This window comes from Megalobrama amblycephala, linkage group LG2, assembly GCF_018812025.1.
Source record: "Megalobrama amblycephala isolate DHTTF-2021 linkage group LG2, ASM1881202v1, whole genome shotgun sequence".
NCBI classification, from domain to species: domain Eukaryota; kingdom Metazoa; phylum Chordata; class Actinopteri; order Cypriniformes; family Xenocyprididae; genus Megalobrama; species Megalobrama amblycephala.
The window spans coordinates 12962310-12984286 of NC_063045.1; the positions used below are offsets into that span (position 1 = coordinate 12962310).

At 35.9% G+C, this 21977-nt stretch overlaps 1 protein-coding gene across 29 annotated transcripts in view; it reads left to right on the forward strand.

Annotated features, from left to right (window-relative positions):
* Positions 1-301: 301 nt before the first annotated feature.
* The window catches only part of znf740a (zinc finger protein 740a), a 34230-nt gene continuing 12554 nt past the window's right edge, over positions 302-21977 (forward strand). For 3 of the 29 annotated variants that reach the window (XM_048182777.1, XM_048182785.1, XM_048182794.1), the window contains exons 1-14: positions 402-553; positions 4206-4360; positions 4537-4728; positions 6316-6462; positions 9242-9365; positions 9475-9558; positions 10506-10589; positions 11220-11303; positions 14377-14460; positions 14932-15015; positions 15227-15310; positions 18887-18970; positions 19764-19847; positions 21272-21355. In XM_048182777.1, coding sequence (XP_048038734.1) covers positions 4316-4360; positions 4537-4728; positions 6316-6462; positions 9242-9365; positions 9475-9558; positions 10506-10589; positions 11220-11303; positions 14377-14460; positions 14932-15015; positions 15227-15310; positions 18887-18970; positions 19764-19847; positions 21272-21355 — 1264 coding nt within the window. In that variant the 5' untranslated portion in view covers positions 402-553; positions 4206-4315. Of the gene's footprint in view, positions 554-4205; positions 4361-4536; positions 4729-6315; positions 6463-9241; positions 9366-9474; positions 9559-10505; positions 10590-11219; positions 11304-14376; positions 14461-14931; positions 15016-15226; positions 15311-18886; positions 18971-19763; positions 19848-21271; positions 21356-21977 lie in introns of all 29 variants that reach the window. The other 26 variants (XM_048182780.1, XM_048182793.1, XM_048182799.1 and 23 more) reach the window with 23 other exon arrangements.

Consider the following 21977-nt stretch of genomic DNA (forward strand, 5'->3'; position numbering starts at 1 on the left):
GATATCTTTCATTAACTGTACAACAAGTAAATACACTTAACCAACTAATTATTCTTTGACAGCGATGCTATAGAAATGTATAGAGCTACCGCAAAACGGAAGTTCAAAGACAATTTTATAAAGATGGCGGCGCGCTTGTTTCTCTCTATGGTTTCTCTGGTAAATAAGGTCTATATAAGTCGTTATTATTATTATTTTTTTTTTTGGCGCACCAAAAATATTCTCGTGGCTTTATAATATTAATATTGCACCGCCACCACTATATTCACATGAATTGATTTAAATATGTTTTAGTACATTAATGGATCTTGAGAGAGGAAATGTCATTGTTCCCTATGCAGGCCTCACTAAGCCATCAGATTTCAACAAATATATTTTAATTTGTGTTCGTTTTTTCTACACATTTTGCTGCTGCTGTGTTGTTACTTCGCTCATGAACACTAGTGACGTTGCAGCCAGTGTGCGCGTTCTCGTGGAGCTTTTCCGGTGGCGTTTCCTGTGTTTGTAAACTGACCTGAGCTGGAATAAAAGAGCGAAATTGAGCAGTACTAAGGTAAGATTCATAAGCACTACATGCATCACGTCAATGCAAATGATTACTGTTGTTCTTTTATCTCTCGGGATGATGTGGTCTGGTGCGATTTTAGAGGCCTCGAGAGATAGAGATTGGATTATAGAGAGCCACGAAACACATTATCACACATGAACGCGTTTTAAATAAACTCCAGCTCGAACTAAATCACACATGACTGATACGAGACATGCGGTGACATGTTTAGAAGGGTTTAAATGAACAAAGCTCACGAGAATGAAAGGATTAGGCGTGTAAAATGAGCATTGTTTGTTTGCGGGGGAGTTTAGTGCGAACATCAGCGCGCTGAGATGCTTTTCACATGCGTGTACGATGAGTTATTCTTTCATCTGTCCTCATGCATTAGGCTACAACATGCATCAGGCTACAACATGCATCAATGTCTTCTGTGTTTGCTTTTAAACGCATAATTAAAGTGTTATGCATGTGGCAGTAGATATACTCGTTATGTGTTTCCCCTATAGCACCTCACTTTGTGTCTCTCTCCCATTAGCTAACACACCTCAATCAACTCCATACTTCATGACCTGAATTGGACGAGTCAGATGAATAAGCAGGGTTGAGAGAAATTGATCTAAATCCTCTGATTTACATATGCTTCCCTTTTGAGGGGGCTTGACACCACTAATCATGGCGAGTGTGCTCACAAGGGACTTCAAGTTACTCATTATTTAATGTTTGTTTTACTAGCCAATCAGGCTTTGTCTTAAAACCCTAAACATATATGTGCAATTTGTGATTATATTTAAACATATATGTATGGGTGTTACCCATAAAAGCTTGTTACTGCCATAGATTAAAAAAAAAAAGTAATTGTGAGTTTATATCTAAACTCTGAATTGCAAGGGGAAAAAAGTCAATTTTGAGATAAGTTGTAAATACCTTTTCTTATATATAATTTTCATAGTTTGTAAACAGATATTTATAATTTTAGAAAGCTAAAAGTGATTTAAAAGGCATTGATCCAGGAGAGCACTGAGCATAAGGCTCAGAAATATAACTAACTTATCTTGAGAACATCACTGTAACACAACTTTGCATGGATTGTTGCTTTTATTAAATGGCGACAACAGCAATATGAGACACTAGTGTTCAGTAGTTACATCTATTAATATTACTAATTGGAATTAAAGGATTAGTTCACCCTAAATTGAAAATAATGTCATTAATTACTCACCCTCATGTCGTTCCACACCCGTAAGACCTTCGTTCATCTTCAGAACACAAATTAAGATATTTTTGATGAAATCCGATGGCTCAGTGAGGCCTGCATAGACAGCAATGGTACTTCCTCTCTCAAGATCCATAAAGGTACTAAAAACATATTTAAATCAGTTCATGTGAGTACAGTGGTTCTACCTTAATATTATAAAGCGACGAAAATACTTTTTGTGCACCAAAAAACAAAATAACGACTTTTTAATAATATCTAGTTATGGGCGATTTCAAAACACTGCTTCATGAAGCTTCAGAGCATTACAACTCTTTTGTGTCGAATCAGTGATTCGGATCGTGTATCAAGCTGCCAGACTGCTGAAATCACATGACTTTGGTGCTCCGAACCACTGATTCGATCATAAAGCTCTGAAGCTTTGTGAAGCAGTGTTTTGAAATCACTAGATATTGTTAAAAAATAACATTACGACTTTTTTGGTGCACAAAAAATATTCTCGTCGGCTTTATAATATTAATGGTAGAACCACTGTACTCACATGAACTGATTTAAATATGTTTTTAGTACCATTCGTGGATCTTGAGAGAGGAAGTACCATTGCTGGCAATGCAGGCCTCACTGAGCCATCGGATTTCATTAAAAATATCTTAATTTGTGTTCTGAAGATGAATGAAGGTCTTATGGGTGTGGAAGCGACATGAGGCTGAGTAATAAATGACAGAATTTTCATTTTTGGGTAAACTAACCCTTTAACTATTCTTTCACCAAGTAGTAGTTTGTTACAGATGCCAAGCAATGTAGCAACTTGTGCATTAAAATAGAATGTGCAGGGGGTTTCATCCAATCAAAATCTTGAGTAAATATCCATTTTGTAATTGTCATTGAAGCCCAAAGTATACATTGGTATTGACAAATGTTTAGCATATGCACACAACTGAGGCAATAGCCTTTCAGGCCCCATTTACACCTGGTATTAAGATGTGTTTTGGTCGATCGGATCACAAGTGGATGATGCTAAATACAGGTGTAATCATTTTGAGTTTGTCCATTTTTGACCACTTCCAGAGGTAGTCGAAAACGCATTCGACCGGATTCGCGGTCAAGTGTCATAGTGGTTCAAATGTGTTCAAACAGCCACAAAAGACCGCCTACTCTCCGTCAACTGTCCTAATGTGTAAACATTATGGGAAGCGCACTAGCCAGATGGAATCGTTTGAAGACAAAAAAATGTACCAAACACAATGTTCTCTCACCTTTCTTGATTTCTAACTGAGCACAGTCTGTATATTCTGCCATTAGTTCCCGTGAATAGTGTTGAGGATGATTCACTACACTAACACTTGCATTAGAGCTGCACGATTAATCGTAAAAAGATCGCAATCTCGATTCAAGCACCCACGCGATCCTACTTTATTAATGACAACCATTCTCCCGCGTCTATTTTGACACAATCATACTGGAATGTTCAAATCTGTGTTCGTGCTGCCAGAGAGAGCCTGTTTTGAATCACACATTAGTTATTTATGTGTTACAAATATTCACATTATCACAGAAATACTGAGATATAAGTTTTAATTTAGTATTTAAACACCGATATCTACGATAGAGATCAAAATAGAGCAAACTACCTTTTGAAACGAACTTGGCAAGTCAAATAACGGTTGTATCAATTACATCTAATTCCACTAGGTGGCGACAACTGACTGTTAAATGTATTAGTCATTGAATCGTTCATTCAAAAGATTTGTTCAAAAACACTGATTCATCCAGCAATGAAACAAGTATTTATTAATGAGTCAGTGAATTCATTCAAAACCATTTTTTAAATAATTCATTCAAACATGTTCTTGAGTTGCTCCTGTGGTTGGCCATTTCAATTTAACAAAGCATCCAGAGCGCCATTTTATTAAGTCCCTTTTTAAAAAATTCCCAAACATTTTATGACGGGGATTGATAAAGTCTCATTTTCAGCCTGATGGAGCCAGAATCATTGGGCATGAACGAACAGTATTTACATTGCTAAAGTTATTGGTTATGTTGTGTCTTTTCCGGCTCTAATTTAGTCTAAACAATACCAAGCGCGATCTGAGTATACAGATTATACACAGTTAGTCCTGCATAGCCAGACCTTTCATTGGCCAGGGACCGCTTAAGAACGCGACACGTCTCCTGAAAATCCAATCAGATGACGACTTTGAAACTCCTGAAGTGTTTCCGATTTTCTGTGCCATATGCATCAGGCTTTCAGCCAATGTATTTGGGCATTAGACCTAGAAAACTCCCTTTATCCAAAGCAATCTGGGTTTAAGTGCTGCCTTCATTGGATGAAAACCTGTAATTGCTGTTACCCACTCTGATCAGTCTTAGAACACTTGCTGTATTTTCTTTGTGAATGTCTCATCTCGTTTCTACTCTAATTCATCTTTTGTCACCACAAAGAAAAGACATTGCTGCCCCATGATAGAGTCCGGTGAGACTTGTGTGACACTTGGTCCGAACTGACGTCTCATCTACACATCTCGCCTGTCTCTCAACCGCTGTCTGCCACCATGTCACACATACCCGGCAGCTCGGTCCGGGACCACATGAAATGGGTTAGTTCTCTTTGCGTTTTATACAGGACGTGTATGTTTTTTCTCCTATATTGACTTTGCTTTTCACTTTAATTCAAGTCCCAAATCCCTTAGTGATAACTGATTATCACACAAACTTCTAACAACAACAGCTCGTCTTATATTCTTCCTTCTGTCTTGATGTTGTTCTTCTTCAGGCAGGGCTGTTAGGTTGTGAAGCGGTGTTGTCCAGCATGGCTCTGATGCAGGCCAGTTCCATCGCTGCTCCTAAGAAAATGATGTCGCCGCTGGGTCCAGCTTCAGGACACGGATCTGCCCAGAGGGATGTACAGGACCGTGGGACGCAAGGACACATGGTCTTACCAGCGAGCATGACCTGTCCTCCACTGGTTAGGAGACACCTTCAGATTAGTGTACAGCTGCAAATAGGTTGTTTTGTACCACCTGTAAAAGTTTGTAAACTTCATGTTAACTAGTGATAGACTGAAATATCGCTCGGGCTGATTAATCGTCTCATAATTAGACATTTTCGTATCCAGCCGCCCAAACAAAAGTGTGATAGTTACAAAGCCTTTCAAACGTCTGGTCAACGTGTAGCACTTGATTTTCAAATATATGTTAGTGAACTGTTACGGTGCCCCGCACATGACATGCAAAGGAAAAAAAACAAATTAACAATTAGTTCCCATGACTTACTATCTCAGCATGTTTTACTAATTTGTTCCCTCATTTTACTTAATGGTAGCCATGTTATAATAATTTGTTCCCTTATTTAATTATATCAAAACGAGGAAACAAGTTACTTCAAAGTGGCCATGATTTACTAAACCGAAGGAACAAATTCTTAATTATATATATGTATATATACTTTGTGTGTGTGTGTGTGTGTGTGTGTATATATATATATATATATATATATATATATATATATATATATATATATACAGTAGTCAACATTTGAAGTGGATCAAAACTTTTCATCAAAGTTGTCCTAAAACCTTCTTCTTAGGACAACTTAGTTCTTAGGACAAATTTGATTAACTTTTTTGATCAACTTCAAATGTTGACTACTACATATATATATATATATATATATATATATATATATATATATATATATATATATATATATATATATATATATGTATATATATAAATGTATATATGTATTAGTCAACATTTGAAGTGGATCAAAAAAGTTAATCAAATTTGTCCTAAGAACTAAGTTGTCCTAAGAAGAAGGTGTTAGGATATATATATATATATATTTTTTTTTTACAGTATTTGTGTATATATAAATGATGAATCACATCTAACATATGTTTGTTTATAATATGTGTGTGTACATAAAGGTGTGTTTGTGTATGGGTTTGGCGTCACACACATACATACACATTATATATATATATATATATATATATATATATATATATATATATATATATATATATTAAAAAGTGTGTAAAATATATCTTAAAATTAAGGAAAGTTTTGTATTATATTTTAATCTTTTGAAAATTGGACATGTCCTGCAATTTGACATTCTATATTTCTTCTGAAACTAGCATTTTGCTAATAATTTTATCAGTATTTTTCTTTAATAACCTCATATTGTTTAAAAGACTACATGTAAAATTTATTTTTTGTATTTTTCTTAAAATGTATGATGATCAGTTTCTGGACCTAAAATTATGAGTTCAATACTTAAAATATTTTTATATTATATTCTTATCCATGGACACATTATGCATCATCAACCCAAGAACCAGTATCGTCTTCAGCCTTTAAAAAGCCTGTTGGTGTCTACAGTCTACATACAAATTAAGTGTGATTATTGGTACAAAATATGCTCTCATTCAGTTTGTTAGCAGAATGCTAAAGTGTATTTCAGAAATCTGAAATTTCATAGTGTTGTATAAAAATTCAGAGGTGACAGTTTCTTAAAAGGTTTGTCATTTATGTGTTTGTGCCTGTAGCTTCTGCGGAAGGAGGGTGATTTTACAGCTCCTCGACTTTTGGATGAGAAGGAAATGAGGCCCAATGAAGACATGCAGCTGAAGAAAAAGAACAGGAAGTCGGGAACACCCTCAAAAGTGAGAGAGCAGGATGGGCAAGCGGGGAAGGTCAGTGTGTGGGGGTGGGCGTGTAGTGTAGTGTGTCACAGTCCTGTGAATGCATTGTCAGTCGGCCACAAATCACACAGTTTCTTTGAATACACTGCTTTCTGTGAGACATTTGAGATTTTCAGTGTTGTTTGGTCACATTGCAGGGTTTCTGAGAGTATTGTAGAAAATCTTTCTTCGGATATGACATTGCAAGCATTTGGACTTGCTCTCCCTGTATGGTAATGGTGTGTTTGTGTTGTTGTGGGGGAGGAGATGGCTGGATTTGGTCGGGGGGGTGGGGCGTCTTTAAGGGAGAGGAACGCTGTCGCACAATAACTGTTATTGTGTTTTCACAGCAGCAGTGTCTACTGTGGTTTAAAGGGCTCTGGTGTTTTAGGAATAAAGCAGATCTGCTTCTTGTGAAGTTTGTTACTTAAAGTTTAGGTTCTGTGTTTTGAGTCTTGGTTGTTAGTTTTTATGTTTTTTCTAACGCTCATGTTATTCCAAACCTGTTTGCATTTCTTTATTCTGTGGAACACAAAATAAGATAAAGCTTGTGTGTGTGTGTGTGTGTGTGTGTGTGTGTGTGCGCGTGTGTGTGTGGTTCAAGGATATTAAAGGTGCAATATCTAATATTTTTGCAGTGAAATATCTAAAAACCACTAGGCCAGTGTTATATTTTGTTCACATGAGTACTTACAATATCCTAAATATTTCCAACTATTTGTAAATCTTGAGAAAATTGCAATTTTAACCAAGGCTCCGGGACGTGTGAGGTCGTCGCCTGTCGATTGCGTTCATACCTGCGTTACCCTTGGTTTCCGGTTTTATTTTGTAGTAACCATGGAAACACCAAAGACGCTTTAATATATTACATGTTTTAATAGACAAGGGAACAACTGTTTTGTTATGTTTATAGACAGAAAATTAATTATTGTTATATAGCTCAACATGTTTAGTCTTATTGTTTAAATCTAATTTTCTTATTTTTTTATTTTTTTTATTATTTTTTTTTTAGTACCATGCTTTACCATGCCTCAGAGAAAAACACTATTTTGTGAAGTAGCTAACATAGCATAATCAGATGCAGCTTTATTTTTAGTAACAGTAATACAGCATTTTCTCCATCATACAATACGTTTTAAAATTAATTGCATGCCATTTATCAACACAAACCATCCAGCATTTAATATGATATTCTAAAATCGATCATCTTACTGCAGTGTGTAACAGTGTCTCACAGCAGCCTGCCGAGCGAACGCACAGAGTAACGTTATAACATCATTTTCAACACTCTCAAATGTGTCTAATATGATAAACAGAGCTGCGTTACCTCATACTCATGACCAGAAAAGCGGAAGCGGCGCCGGCGACTGTGTCATAATAAAAGTCCCGCTGCTCGTGAGGCGTGTGTTGATGGAATCGCTCCAGCTCCTCGTTCAGCTCCCACAACACTCGGCTCCTGCTCTGCTTCATACTACAGTAGCGTTAATAATCACATCCATGAACATGATTTCTTCCTGACTCCAATCCCTATTCTTTTGCACCGTCCGTTGAGGTGAAGATCACATGTCCCAATCATTCTGCTCTAAAACTTGGCATCATCAAGCTACGCCTTTGTTTTGAATAGGCTTCTATTGACCTCTAGCGGACAGAATTATTACATATTGTACCTTTTAATACCAGAAATTCTTGATTTTGTGAGGAATTTTTTTCATCCCCACAACACAGGGAGGGAAAACAGCTTATAAATCATACTAAGTTATGTTTTTTGAAAAATTAAAATTGCAGAAAGTTTTCTGTGATGGGTAGGTTTAGGACTGAATATACAGTTTATACAGTATAAAGTCATTATGTCTATGGAATGTGCCCATAAAACATGGAAACCCAACGTATGTGTGTGTACATACTTGGAGGGCCAAATATCCTCACTTATATAGTGAAATATTATGACAACCGACTAGTGAGGACACTTTACTGGTCCTCACTAGATGAAAAGTCTTATAAATTGGCCAAAATATGTTTTTATTTAAATCTAGTGTTTTGCACAGGTTTCTGTGATGGACCAGGTTAGGTTAGGCGATAGATACCTGATATAAAATCAGTGGATGTCAATGAGATGTCCTCAATAATCAAACAGGTGTCCATTTTTGTTTTGGACATCTCTGGCTTTCATAAAGTGTGTTCTTCATAATAAAGTCATACAGCATTACAATAACATGGTCATGTGTAATTATGAAAGAATTTTAATTTTGACATGAACTATGCCTTTAATACTGTGCATTACTCAGAACTGAGTAGTATACAAAAGACGACATTCAAAGAGGAACATTAAATAACTGTTGAACAGTGATTTTTGCGGCTTCCACCTCATGTGACTATTAACTTATTTGTCATTCTCCAAATAGAATGCATGATACGCGATGTCAGTGTTTCATTCATTTGTGATAAATGTATGATATATTTGAAAAATAATATTGTAATGTTTTCTAGAATTAACTCTGCAGTATAATTCACTAAATTTTTTTTTTTTTTTTTGAGAAGAATGTATTCATAGTTGTAATAGTATGTTTTGCTTTTGTTTTCTTCCACCTTGGATAAGCATATGCCTTTGTAGTAGGGATGCAAAGATACTACTTTTTTTTTTTTTTTGAGTAGTGACACTTGGGAACTCACCCCAAACTTGTATTTTAGTAATGCTGGTTTACACCTTTTTTTTCCCCCCAATGAAACAGTAATTACATGGAAAAGAGTGATCTGTACATTAAAAATGTCTTCCATTCATTTTCCTTTATAGGCGGTTGTGGATGAAAATGGAAATTGTCCACTTTCAAAAGTCCAGAAGAACTTTATCTGTGATCACTGCTACGGGGCCTTCAGGAGTGGATACCACCTGAAGAGACACATCCTCATCCATACTGGTATGAATATCACAGATTTAGGGACCCTTGCCAGAGGTATAAACATTATACATATTTATCATGTTAGATTTTGGTGATATGTCCGTGTGTTCTGTTGTTTTTCTCACAGGAGAAAAGCCGTTTGCTTGTGCCGTGTGTGACATGAGATTTATTCAGCGTTACCACTTGGAGCGACACAGCCTCACTCACACTGGTACGACTTCTTCCGCTATGCATCTGTGTTCTGACTTTAAACAGTGCCTGTTACCTTCAGCATTGGTGATTTGACAAATAATGTACTTTTAGAAGGCAAATTATTTGTATGCGAACTGCACTACAAAAAATTCCATTATTGAGCAAATTCATATCACATAAGTGTTCAAGTGTGACAAAGCTGATGTAAAATAACTACTCTGCAAGTGATGTGCAATTTCATGTTACTGCCACAGATGGTGAAAGTATGGAAAAATAAAAAAGGTAATTGCGATTTTTTTTTTTGTCAATTCAGACGTTTTTCTCAGAATTGCGATATTATAACTCGCAGTTGCAAGTTTGTATCTCGTAATTCTGACAGTTTTAATCAGAATTGTGAGAGAAACTCATTATTGCAAGAAAAAAGTCAGAATTGAAAGAAATAAACTAGCAAATTAAAAATTAATTGTCTTTTTATCTCACAATTCTGACTATTGCTCAGTATTGTGAGAGAAACTCGAAATTGCGAGTTATAAAGTCAGTTAAAAAAAAGTCAGAATCAGGAGATAAGTCGCAATTACCTTTTTATTTTTTATTCTGTGGCAGAAACAAACTTCTATATGAAAGAGAGGCCAAAATTCTGTAGTGCAGTTTTTAGCCAAGTCTGTTCCCTGTACATTAGATGTGACGCCTTTTATTTATTTATTTATTTTTTAACTGTCATTTATTGAATATTTAATGACTTTTGTACCAGTGGAGATCAGACACACTTTCATCAAGCAAAGTTTTATGAACACTGTGTGACACTTGACTAGTTGTTTGAGCATTATTCTGAAGTAGACAAAAATCATGTACAATATCTTAAAGCTGCTAAATCCTTGCGGGTGTATTAAGCTTAACATTTGTTGTTATGAGCAGGGTTTTGATTCTGTGTAGACGATCATTGAATTTGCCACTCTGTGCATTTAGGGGTGAAGCCATATGCTTGTTCCATGTGTGACATGCGGTTTTTCCAACGTTACCACTTGGAGAGGCACAGCCTCACTCACACTGGTATGTGTCATTACATTGGACATTATTTCAAAAACAATATTTGCTTTTTACACTTATTTTTAAAGTATCTTTGTTTACATGAGCTATAATTAAATGCGCACAAATCCCATCATGTTGTTTTTTTTATCTACATTGTAAAAATCCTCTAAGGTGCTCTCATTAGCCTTTTCAGTCATATAAACCCAGCATGGATACTCATGTATTTAAACAGAGTTACAGATCATAGCCGTCTACACAGAACAAAATCTTTTTGTTTTTATTAAGATTAAGGTTTTGCTTTCTCACCAAGTACAATGGCACAAAACACAAGCGTAAAATACTTTCAAATAGTTGTTGCACTAAAGCTATTCACAATGCATTCTAAATTTCTTTGTTTATTTTCTATTTTTTGAGCCATTAGAATGTCGACCCGCCTCTAAATGAGAAGTAGATTTAAAGTTATGGCAGGAATACTTTTCGACAGGCTTTTCAGAATATTTTTAGATGCATAGACATCCATTAAAACAGAATCCAGTAGTCTGCTATAGTCTGCCTAATTTCTAGTTTGCAAAATTGCTGTACTTTTATCATATGATGTTATGCAGAATTACAATTTGAAGACATCTTATTGACATTTTGTTCTACATTTAGGCATCAAACCATATGCTTGCACCATGTGTGACATGAGATTTTTCCAAAGATACCACCTTCAGCGACACAGCCTCATTCATACGGGTACAAGTCATCTCTTACCCATGCGCTGCTGCCGCTGTCTGCATTGCTTTTGTTTGTTTGACTGGCATTTTTGAACCATGCAGTGTTACGCTCACTCTGCAGTTCTACAGCTTTCTGCTTTTGCTGAGAATTCCTGCACATCGCCATGCACATGAGCCTCATTGCCTCTGTTGCCTTTTTAGCATGCTAGATATCGTCTGCATGACGTCTGCTTTATCTGTGAGGCAATCGCAAATCCCTGTTCATGCTTCATATTTAATCTTCACAAAAACTACTTTTCTGTTTCACCTTCATATTTGAAAGGGGACCCGCTGATCTTTGTTCTATAACGGCAATTTCCATGAATAAATGTATGGGATTATTGTTGGGTTTTGGGCAGATAATTTTAAATACCGAAGGTACTCTCAAGGTATAGCTCTCTTCATATTATTGAAGAATGGCATCTTTCGTATTTTCCCCCCCAAACTCCACCATTTGAGATGCATTTTTACTAGGGCTGCCCCCTAATAGACAACCAAATGTTAGTCGATGAGAAAAGGCTTGGTTGACCAAATTTGAATTGGTCCGGTCGGTCGCAAAAAAAGTCTGTAACGGACCCATTGTTAACACAGCTGGTCCATGTGGTAATTATATCGGACAGAAAATCCAAAGCATGGGATCTTTTAGAGAGGGTAAAGGATAACTATAAAAAGATGACATGCAAACTGCAGGCAAACGTTCGCCTGTCATTCATTCATCGAGCGCAAACTTGGCTTGTTATTTGAAACATGTAAATAGTAGTGTAATGCTAGCTTCACATGGCCACTCGCTCTAAACTTTAACGTTAACCTAGATAATTTGGGCTATCATTAGGCGTATATCCAAGTTTTTGAGTGAAAGCGCTTAATGCATTTTTCTCTCTCTAGAGGCGCATCCACTGTACTGCGGAGATGAGTCCGCGTCGTCAACTTCATCTTTGCAGCGATACTGAAAACGCTAGTTATTTCCATAAACATGTGACTAGTCAACTAATGGCTTAAATGACTACCAGTCGACTAGGAAAATCTTTGGTGGGGGCAGCCCTAATTTTTACCATGCAGTCAAAATCTCATTGTCAAACCCTGGCAATCATTGTTCATGTAGATATTTCATATTAAGTCTTAAGATCATTTACAAATTTCATAGTTTTCATTTGAAATGGAGCATTTGAAAGTTTTTCTACCAGTTCTCAGTCTTAAGTTATATCTTCTGCATCCCTTTCGCATTGAATTCATAGCCAATTTGGGCTTGGCGGTATGGCGATATATGTATTCTTAAGATAGTATAAAATGCCGCAGCAGAATTTTCTATTTTGTATATACTGTGGTATGCAAATATTCATAGATGTGGCTAACTCAGTTTCATGTACAGATAAGACTGAGTGAGACAAAAGAACATGGAGAAAGATAAACAGAGATCAGGAGAACTAGGGTTGGGCTATATGATGAGAAATATGGTGATGATATAAAGTGTTAATCAATAGAAATGTTGCTATATTGTTTATATTGCGATATGTAAATATATCCATACAGCGCAGGACTGCTTAAAGTTTTTGACATGTTAGAGTGAGCAAGTACCGAATTTAGTTACCTTTCATGACTTATTGAGCTTGAATGGTCAAATATGCACAGAATTGTCAAAATTAAAAAAAAAAAAAGAAAATCTTCAAATTGTTTTTCACTATAAAAACAAGTGAAAAACATTAAGGAATACTAATCAATCAAAACATCTCTTTAAAACATTCCAGGATTTTTATCCATATAGTGGTTGAAGGTCCAAATGTCAGTTTCAGTGGAGCTCTACACGATCCCAGACGAGGAATAAGAGTCTTGTCCAGCGAAGCGATCGGTCATTTTCAAAAAAGAAAAAGATTTACATACTTTTTAACCACAAATGCTCGTCTTGCACTGCTCTGCGACGCTCCATGCATGATGTAATCACGTTGGAAAGGACACGTGTGACAAAGGCGGAAGTATCGTGGAAAACTCCATTTTCTCCTCCAACTTCAAAATCGCTCGACATCGTTGTTTTGCCCTTTTTTTTTTTTTTTTTGGTAAATGCCATTTGACTTAGTCTTTGCATGTTCGCTTTGTAGACACTGGATCGGTATTTTCGCCTACGTCATTCCAGTGTGATTATGTAATGCGAGGAACGTCGCGGAGGAGTGCAACATGAGCATTTGTGGTTAAAAAGTATATATATTTTTTTTTTAAGAAAATGAGCGATGGTTTCTCTAGATAAGACTTTTATTCCTCGTCTGGGATCATGTAGAGCTCTTTGAAGCTGCACTGAAACTGCCATTTGGACCTTCAACCCGTTGAAACCCAGTGAAGTCCACTATATGGAGAAAAATCCTGGAATATTTTCCTCAAAAACCTTAATTTCTTTTTGACTGAAGATGGAAAGATATGAACATCTTGGATGACATGGGTGTGAGCAAATTATCAGGGAATTTTAATTCTGAAATGAACTAATCCTTTAAGAAACCATATCATTGCTGATTAAAATGAATATTGTCTATCCAGAGCAGACAACTGTTGTAGCTTATCCACATTATGTGCACGAAACAGACGCTGAAGAGTCAAAACGTGCCATTGGAGAAGCGCTAATTAAACTTCAGTTTCCGTCACTGATTTCGGCCCTCCAAAACAGTTTCGGCCCGTAAATTTTAGGTTTTGGTGCATCTCTATTAGCATGAAATAAAAGTAAGATTTTTACTTTCACTCCTACTTCCAATCATTCATCCAATTCAGTCAAATCAACATCCATCCTGGTGTGTAACACCCACTTTACAAAATCAGTTTTTGATGGATATTATTTTTCTTGTTGAATATCCTATTTCACGTATTAGCATATGGGTTGTGGGTCAGCACCCCATTAAGCTGTGTAACCATCTTTCATGCGCTTTCTATGTGCTTGCAAGCTTGCATTGCGCTCCGTTCTTATGAAGCATGCGATTTCAGCAATGTCTATCAACATGCAGCTCCTATATTGACATAAATGTGTTGCATATACATGGTTTAAATCTTACACATTATTTGCTCTGTGCATTCAGGGGTGAAGCCGTATGCTTGCTCCATGTGCGACAGGCGTTTTTTCCAACGTTACCACCTGCAGAGACACAGCCTCACTCATACGGGTATGAGCCGTCTCTCCTTACCCTTTGAATTGTTCTACCTGACTACGTTGATGCGCAGCTTAGCACTGTTGCCAACTTGGCAGTGTTTATGTCAATATATTCAGACAGATTTTTTTCCCAACTGTTGCCTTTGCAATACAGACAGTTGTACATGTGTATTTATTATTATTATTTTTTTTACCTGTTTGAAACATTCTACAAGATTGTAGAAGATTGTAAACAGGGAACAGATTGCAAACATGGGGGAACATCCAAACATTTCCTCATGTTACTAACTCAAAAGTTGGCAGCAATGCTTTGTACACATTACTTTTTATAGTTTATAACAAGACACAAACAAAACTTTTTTAAATATAGGTTTGGCTGCAACAAACTCGAGTTTGGGCATAGTTACAGACAATGCATTGGGGTGTTGGACATACTGAAAGTTTTTATTCATCAAAACGTAACACTCCGGTACTCTGTGTTTAGGGGTGAAGCCGTATGCTTGTTCCATGTGTGACATGAGGTTTTTTCAGCGTTACCACCTGCAGAGACACAGCCTCACCCATACGGGTACGAGTCCAAGGGGGCAATGCACATTAAAGCATATTAAACACTTTAGTCTTCAGCCTTCACTACAGACATGGCAATCACACTCTCCATGGTTCTCCATGTGCATTATAGCTTTTTTTGACCAAAGGAGTCAACATTTTCTTTTTCTTTTCGTTTGAGTTGCACCAATTTAACTTACTTGTCCCCATAAACTATTACTTTGTTTATTTAGGGGTGAAGCCATTTGCTTGCACAATGTGCCCCATGAGGTTTTTTCAACGTTGCCATCTCCAACGACACAGTCTCACCCACACGGGTATGTGTCATGTCTTGAAATTGCTGGCCCATTCTCAGGGAACTGTGCCATATCCCGGCACAGTGTTTTTAAAAATGTTTTTATTTAAAGAGGTTTCTGCTGAACCTACAAGAAATGATAGTTTCCCACGTCTGGCCTAGTGGCCATTTCTTAAACTCTAACCGCACTCCCAATACTAAATTTGCAATACAAGGTTCTAGTAATTATTTATTGTTTCTAACCCTAATGCATTATTATTTAAATCCTGTCACAGGAAAATTAAAGTCCTTATGCTTATAGTTTGAATAAGATGACTGGTATTTTCACTTTGGGTTTGTTCAAACTTGTAGTTCGGTTCTCTTGGTTCTTTTGGTCTGGACCAAAAAACAAAATGATACATTTAGTCCTGGTAAAAAAAAAAAAAAGAAAAAGCATGACATGTTGAGATGGAATTTACCGAACATCCAAAACAATGCTGTGTGCTAGACTAAATGCGCTCGTCGTATGCTTGTACATATGATGGTATTTTTACCCGGAAGAGTTAATAAAATGTGTAAAGGAGTCAAAACAGCGGCAACACACAAAAAAGATCTGCTGCAAGAAGACGCGTTTCAGACACCTGTACTGAACTGTAATGGCCAACATTGCTCCTATGATGAGAAAAAACAGGTCACATCCTGTTTTTGGTTCGTTTAGATGTCTTTGGTCTGTTGCGTTCATATTTTAGTTGGAGCCACAGTTTTGTTTGGTGTGTACCAGGGTTCGGATGGCAGCATTCGCCCTTATTTAAATGAGCTGCACTAACAGAGCAATCACACCAGAGTTTGTATTACTCGAACCAAACCTGAACACACCCTTAGTTTCTTTGTGCCTTGAAATAATGCTGCCTTCATATGGAAAGTGGGAGTAATCATTTAGATAGCACTTCTGAAGTCATAATCGTGAGTATTTCATGTCAAGTTCTTTTGTTGTCAGATATAATAGGAGACATGGAGAACCCCAGGTTTGTTGTAGCATATGCATTTAGGAAATCCTATTTTGACACTGTAATGCATGTTAAACCAATAGAAGCATAAATCACACTTTATAATCAAAAAAACATAACTCCATTTCTCTTTTGTACAATGATCACACTCAAAAAAATAACTTGTTGGTCTAACTTAATTCAATTATGACGCCTATTTCCACACAGTTGAACTGATTTATTTGAACTTAAGCTAGGTTAATTGTACTGATGAGTAAAATTTATCCTAATTGAATGAGATCACACCAGTTTCATTTGATGTATTCTGTGAATGTTTCCTGAACATAATTCACTCTTGTTGATCCAACCAGTGCTATTGCAATTCCATATGTAGACTGTGTAAATTATGTGCTAGTCCTCAAACTAATTTATTTATATAAAAACTAAACTAAAACAACACTTTTTCATATGCTAAGTATAACATTTGTAGCATGTAAGTAATGATCAGATAAAGAACTTCTTATCACTGGCTTTAGCACAGTTAAAGCTTGTTGAGAACAACATTGATTTATTTCATGTAGCCACCCACAGCCTAACCACAAGGTCTACACTTCAGCATAATGGTAACCTCAAAAAAAAATTGACATAACATAAACTCTTTTAAATGTCAAATATAACTGAACATCAAACTTTAAAAGGTATTTCCCTTTACTAAAAAACACATTAAACAGCACTTTTACTGTCCCGATCTATCCCTACGCAAAGCATGCTGGGAACTAGAAATCCACTGCCCAGTTTCAATCAATGCAACATAAATGATTCATGTAGTCCCAACACAAATGGTTTACGTTAACCTAACATTTTGCTAATTTAATTTCATTTAACATAATACAATTGAGTGCAAATGCCAATTAAGTCAAAAACTAAAGATTTGTGTTGGTTCAGCTTATTTTATTTAAATAAACTGAACAAGCAGCTAGAATCATTTTTTTGAGTGCACGTACCCCAAAATGGGGTTTAAGGTCAGTGCAAAGATGGCTCATAATGGCCTTAACTAGAAAGTAATGGCACACAAAAATTAGTTTCTGTACTTTGTGCCAGGTGTAAAATTAATTAAACACAGATCATTGATTTTTTTTTTTTTTTCCCCTTTTTTTTTTTTTCCTCTGTTTTCCTTCTCCTTTAACACTGATGAAATAGCTTAGCCCAGCTGATAAATAATGAAATACTGGTAAAGGCTATCAGAGAAACCTTCCTGTGAACAATGCTGGCAAAATACAATGTGGCAAGTTAGAAATACTTATTTTAAAATGGTCTGTATAGAGATCAGTCTGGTTGTTGGAAAGGAAGAATGCATGCGTGAGTGCAAGATGCTGCAGAAAATAACACCATAAACAATCACAAAATTACACATTTGTTTAGAGTTATTGAATTTCAAATTCAATAAAATGTTGCATCAAGCATGATCACCAACAGTCATCTTTTAGATTGTTGGTGTAACGTCTGCGTATTCATGTTCGTGCTTACTACTTCCTTAAATATAATATCAGAATGATTAAATCACCATTTCTAAAAGTTCCCAAGAAATAATTTTTGTGCTTTTTACTATGAAGCTAGCTAGTGTGCTCCACAACGACAAAATTCGCATTTAACGAATCAATATTATTGTGATAGGGACTCGAGCGGTCACAAGGAGAATCACACCAAGATGTAAAAACAGGAGCAATGTTGGGGTCCAGAAAGATGTTTATTAAAGTGGATGTGCAGACAAATATGATTAAGAGAAATAGAACAGGTTATCAATAAAAACAGTCTAAAAACTCTTCAACTACTGAGGCCAGAGTTTTAGTGCGCTCAAGCAACGCTACAGTAACCTTGTTCAAATTCCCTCTAAAACATGATCCGCCCTCCAGTCCTCCCTTCCACTAGTGACGGCTGCCTTGAATACACACATTTTCCTGCTTCATAATTGGAGTATACCATTTTTCTACAATTAACTCTTGCCTCACCATATGATTAATAAATAGATGCACAAGATGATTAAGAACAAGACTTACAAAATCAATAAATAGGATGGATAAAACCAACACATGCATTTGCAAAAACATTTCTATAAACAGCTAAAATGAGCACTCTCATGCAGTTTGTGCTCTCTTTAAGGCCACAACCACTCAGCTAAAACAGGAAATATAAAACCGCAAATGCTACGTAAATATTATAAAGTGCATAGGAACAGTAAGAACACTGTAAAAACCGTGATGGAAGACGACTTCAAGATCTTTCCATCACAATTACCACATCACATCAATACTTTTTCCAAAAAGATAATTCATTAGGCACAAATGGCACCATTTCCTGAGAATGAGCCTACTGTAGTGAACACTGTTTTTAGGGGACAAGTGTAGAAACATGACTTTTACCCAGTTTGCATGGAGGCTTTAGTTGTTTTTTTTATTTATTTATTTTTTTTTCATTTTGATATGGATAGATAGAGAGAGAATTAACAATCTAATATGTGGGATTTTTTTTGTGGCTTTTTCCCTTGTTAATGATATCGTTATTTTTGATCATGAAGTTACTTCGTTGAAGCTGATATCCGCAAGTGCATTCTAATACCAGTACTCTGCATCTAGGGGTGAAGCCATTTGCTTGCACAATGTGTGATATGAGGTTTTTCCAACGCTACCATCTCCAGAGACACACCATCACCCATACGGGTATGTGTCGTCTCTTTGTACCCCTCTGCTGGTTCTCTTCAGCATGTAGAAGAATTGAACATAAAATAATGTTCAAAATGATGAGCTTTTGCCACTATATGTTTGAGATTTTTGTAAGGGGAGCAGTCAGGTACCACATTCCCCTCAACTACACCCAAAGAGCACATGAAGAAAGAGTTTCTTAATTTCAAGTTTTTCAAAATTACAGTAGTTCATGTTTGACTTGTTGTAGTAAATCCATTGTTTTAAGAGTACAGTATATCCTCTCTCTTTTTTTGTACTTGTTATTTGGAAGACACTAAACTTTCAGATTAAGGTAGTAGGTAGTTATTTTACACATGCTAATACAAATTATCTTTACACTTGAGGCCTTACCCATTCCTTACATTCATGTTTTTGTAAGAGAACAAAAAGTTTTTCAGGGAATCATAGACAGTAATCAGCATTGCTTGCTTTTTGCTGCAATGTTTTGAAAGAACATTTTCAGTTGTTATAGAAGATGAAGCATCTTCATCACTGTCAACTGCAGTCAATTAATGATGGGAGAGATTTCTGTATTTGGCAATAATTATGTAAATATGAATTTCCAACATTGACCTTAATGACTTTTGTTGGAGAGTTAATGTATAATTGGACTGAAACTCTTGCTCAGAACTAACCATGATGTAGTTGCACTAATATAACTGGGTCAGAATGTAACATTAGGCTGTTATCTTTGATTCTCAGATGGAATTTTGTTAGATTGTGTTATTGAGACGATGCGTTTGGTTAATATTTTGCTTTGGTCATTTAGGGGTGAAGCCGTATGCTTGTTCCATGTGTGACATGCGTTTTTTCCACCGTTACCATCTGCAGAGACACAGCCTCACTCACACGGGTATGTGTCTTTCTGTCTTACCCCCCTTAGATGAAATCTGAGCTCCACTGCCATTGTGTAACCGAAATTAGAAGTATGCAATTTCATTAGTTTCAGACAGGAGAAATGGAGTGCCGACAAAATGTAAAAATGTATTTATTTATTTATATTAAACTAATGTGCTCTTGGGTTAAAGTTCACACTGTCAGCTTGACACTACTGATGTATACATTTCCATATCATATCAACTCTCTATACACACCTTGGCAATAGAATCGCCATTGGCTACACAGCAAAATCTCCAGAGTTAAATAAACTCTGCTCAGAGTACATACATCTGCCCTCTCTAAATAGTGTTAAAATAACACTGAAGCAGAGTTAAAGTTAATGAGATAATTAAGCAATTAATTAAGTGATGATTGTCATTAGTGATGAACACCTGCTGTTAACAAGCAGAATCACTAAAGAAAAGAGAAACACAAGAACAGCCTTATTAATTGTTTAATTATCTCATTAACTTTAACTCTGTTTCAGTGTTACTTTAACACTGTTTAGAGAGGGACCAAATGTACTCTGAGCAGAGTTGATTTAACTCTGGGGATTTTACTGTGTATGTATGTATATATATATATATATATATATATATATATATATATATATATATATATATATATATATATATATATATAAAATATAATTCCACCAAATCAGCTTATCTTTGTAAAATGGCACAGCTTTTTAAATATCTGAATGTACACTCTTAACATTAGTCAATCAAGCATTATATTATGATGTTATGATAATCAAACACTATTTAATGATAGAACTTTAGTAATTTTAGTAACTTTAGTAAAACTTTGTAACCATGTATGAATGCATGTTTGTTATTTTAACTGAACTTAGGACTGGTGCTGGTGCTTAAGATGTTTTTTGGTCATTCGGTGTTTCTGTAAAAATAATAGTAATTATTATTGAAACAATAATACTACTACTAATATTACAACTAATAACAATATACACACTAAATACCCATCACTTCTCTTCAGAAGACATTTATTAAACTCACTGGAGTCGTATGGATTACTTTTATGATGGATGGATGTATCTCAATTTGATCAAGAAAAAAAAGAGAAACCTCTTCACAAGAGAGAAATGCCTAAAACTACAACACAGAGTTTTTAGCTTTAGTTTTTAGCCGATCCAGAGCAAAATTATTTCCAGATTTCTAAGGTGGCGGCACTGCCGTGCACTCCATGTCTTGTAGATGCTCAGTTTCTGCTCGTAGCATTCTATGCATGACTGGCACTGTTTGCCTGATGAGACTGTAGTGAAAAATTGGTTTTATTTGTTTTACATTGTTGTATATGTTGAGCAGTTCTCATGAGTGCTTGGTTTAAGTTAACAGCTGGCGGTAAGGTTAATACACTGCTACTTTGTGCATTTAGGGGTGAAGCCTTATGCTTGCTCCATGTGCGACATGCGTTTTTTCCAACGTTACCATCTACAGAGACACAGCCTCACCCATACGGGTAGGTGAAATCTCTGTTTATCTATTTATTTCTCTGTTAAAACTACAACAAACTCGAGTTTGTATTCTCCAAATAGCTTAAAATATATTCAGCAGGCATAAAATGAAACAAAAATGACCACGCTGGCGATAATGCCACCTCTTTTTTTTTGACTGACACTTTAGTTTGGGATACACATTCACTATTAACTATGACTTTTGTCTCAATAAACTCCTGATTTACTGCTTATTAATAGTTGGTAAAGTAGTTGTTAAGTTTAGGTATTGGTAGGATTAACAGATGTAGAATATGGTCATGCAGAATAAGGCATTAATATCTGCTTTATAAATACTAATAAACAGCCAATATGCTAGTAATATGCAAGCTAACATGCAACTAGTTAATAGTGAGAATTGGACCCTAAACTAAAGTGTTACCGAACCATGTTTGTAAATGAAGATTTCATAAAGCATATCTGTTTTACTGGAAATGTTACAGAGGAGGTGATTATCAACAGGCGTGGTTAACAACTTAATACTTTGTGGCACACAATTTTTTTTAATGTTAAATATAAAATGAATATAATACACACAATACATCAATATGCATCTTTGAAATGAAGTTCTGCAGATGGACTTGCTAT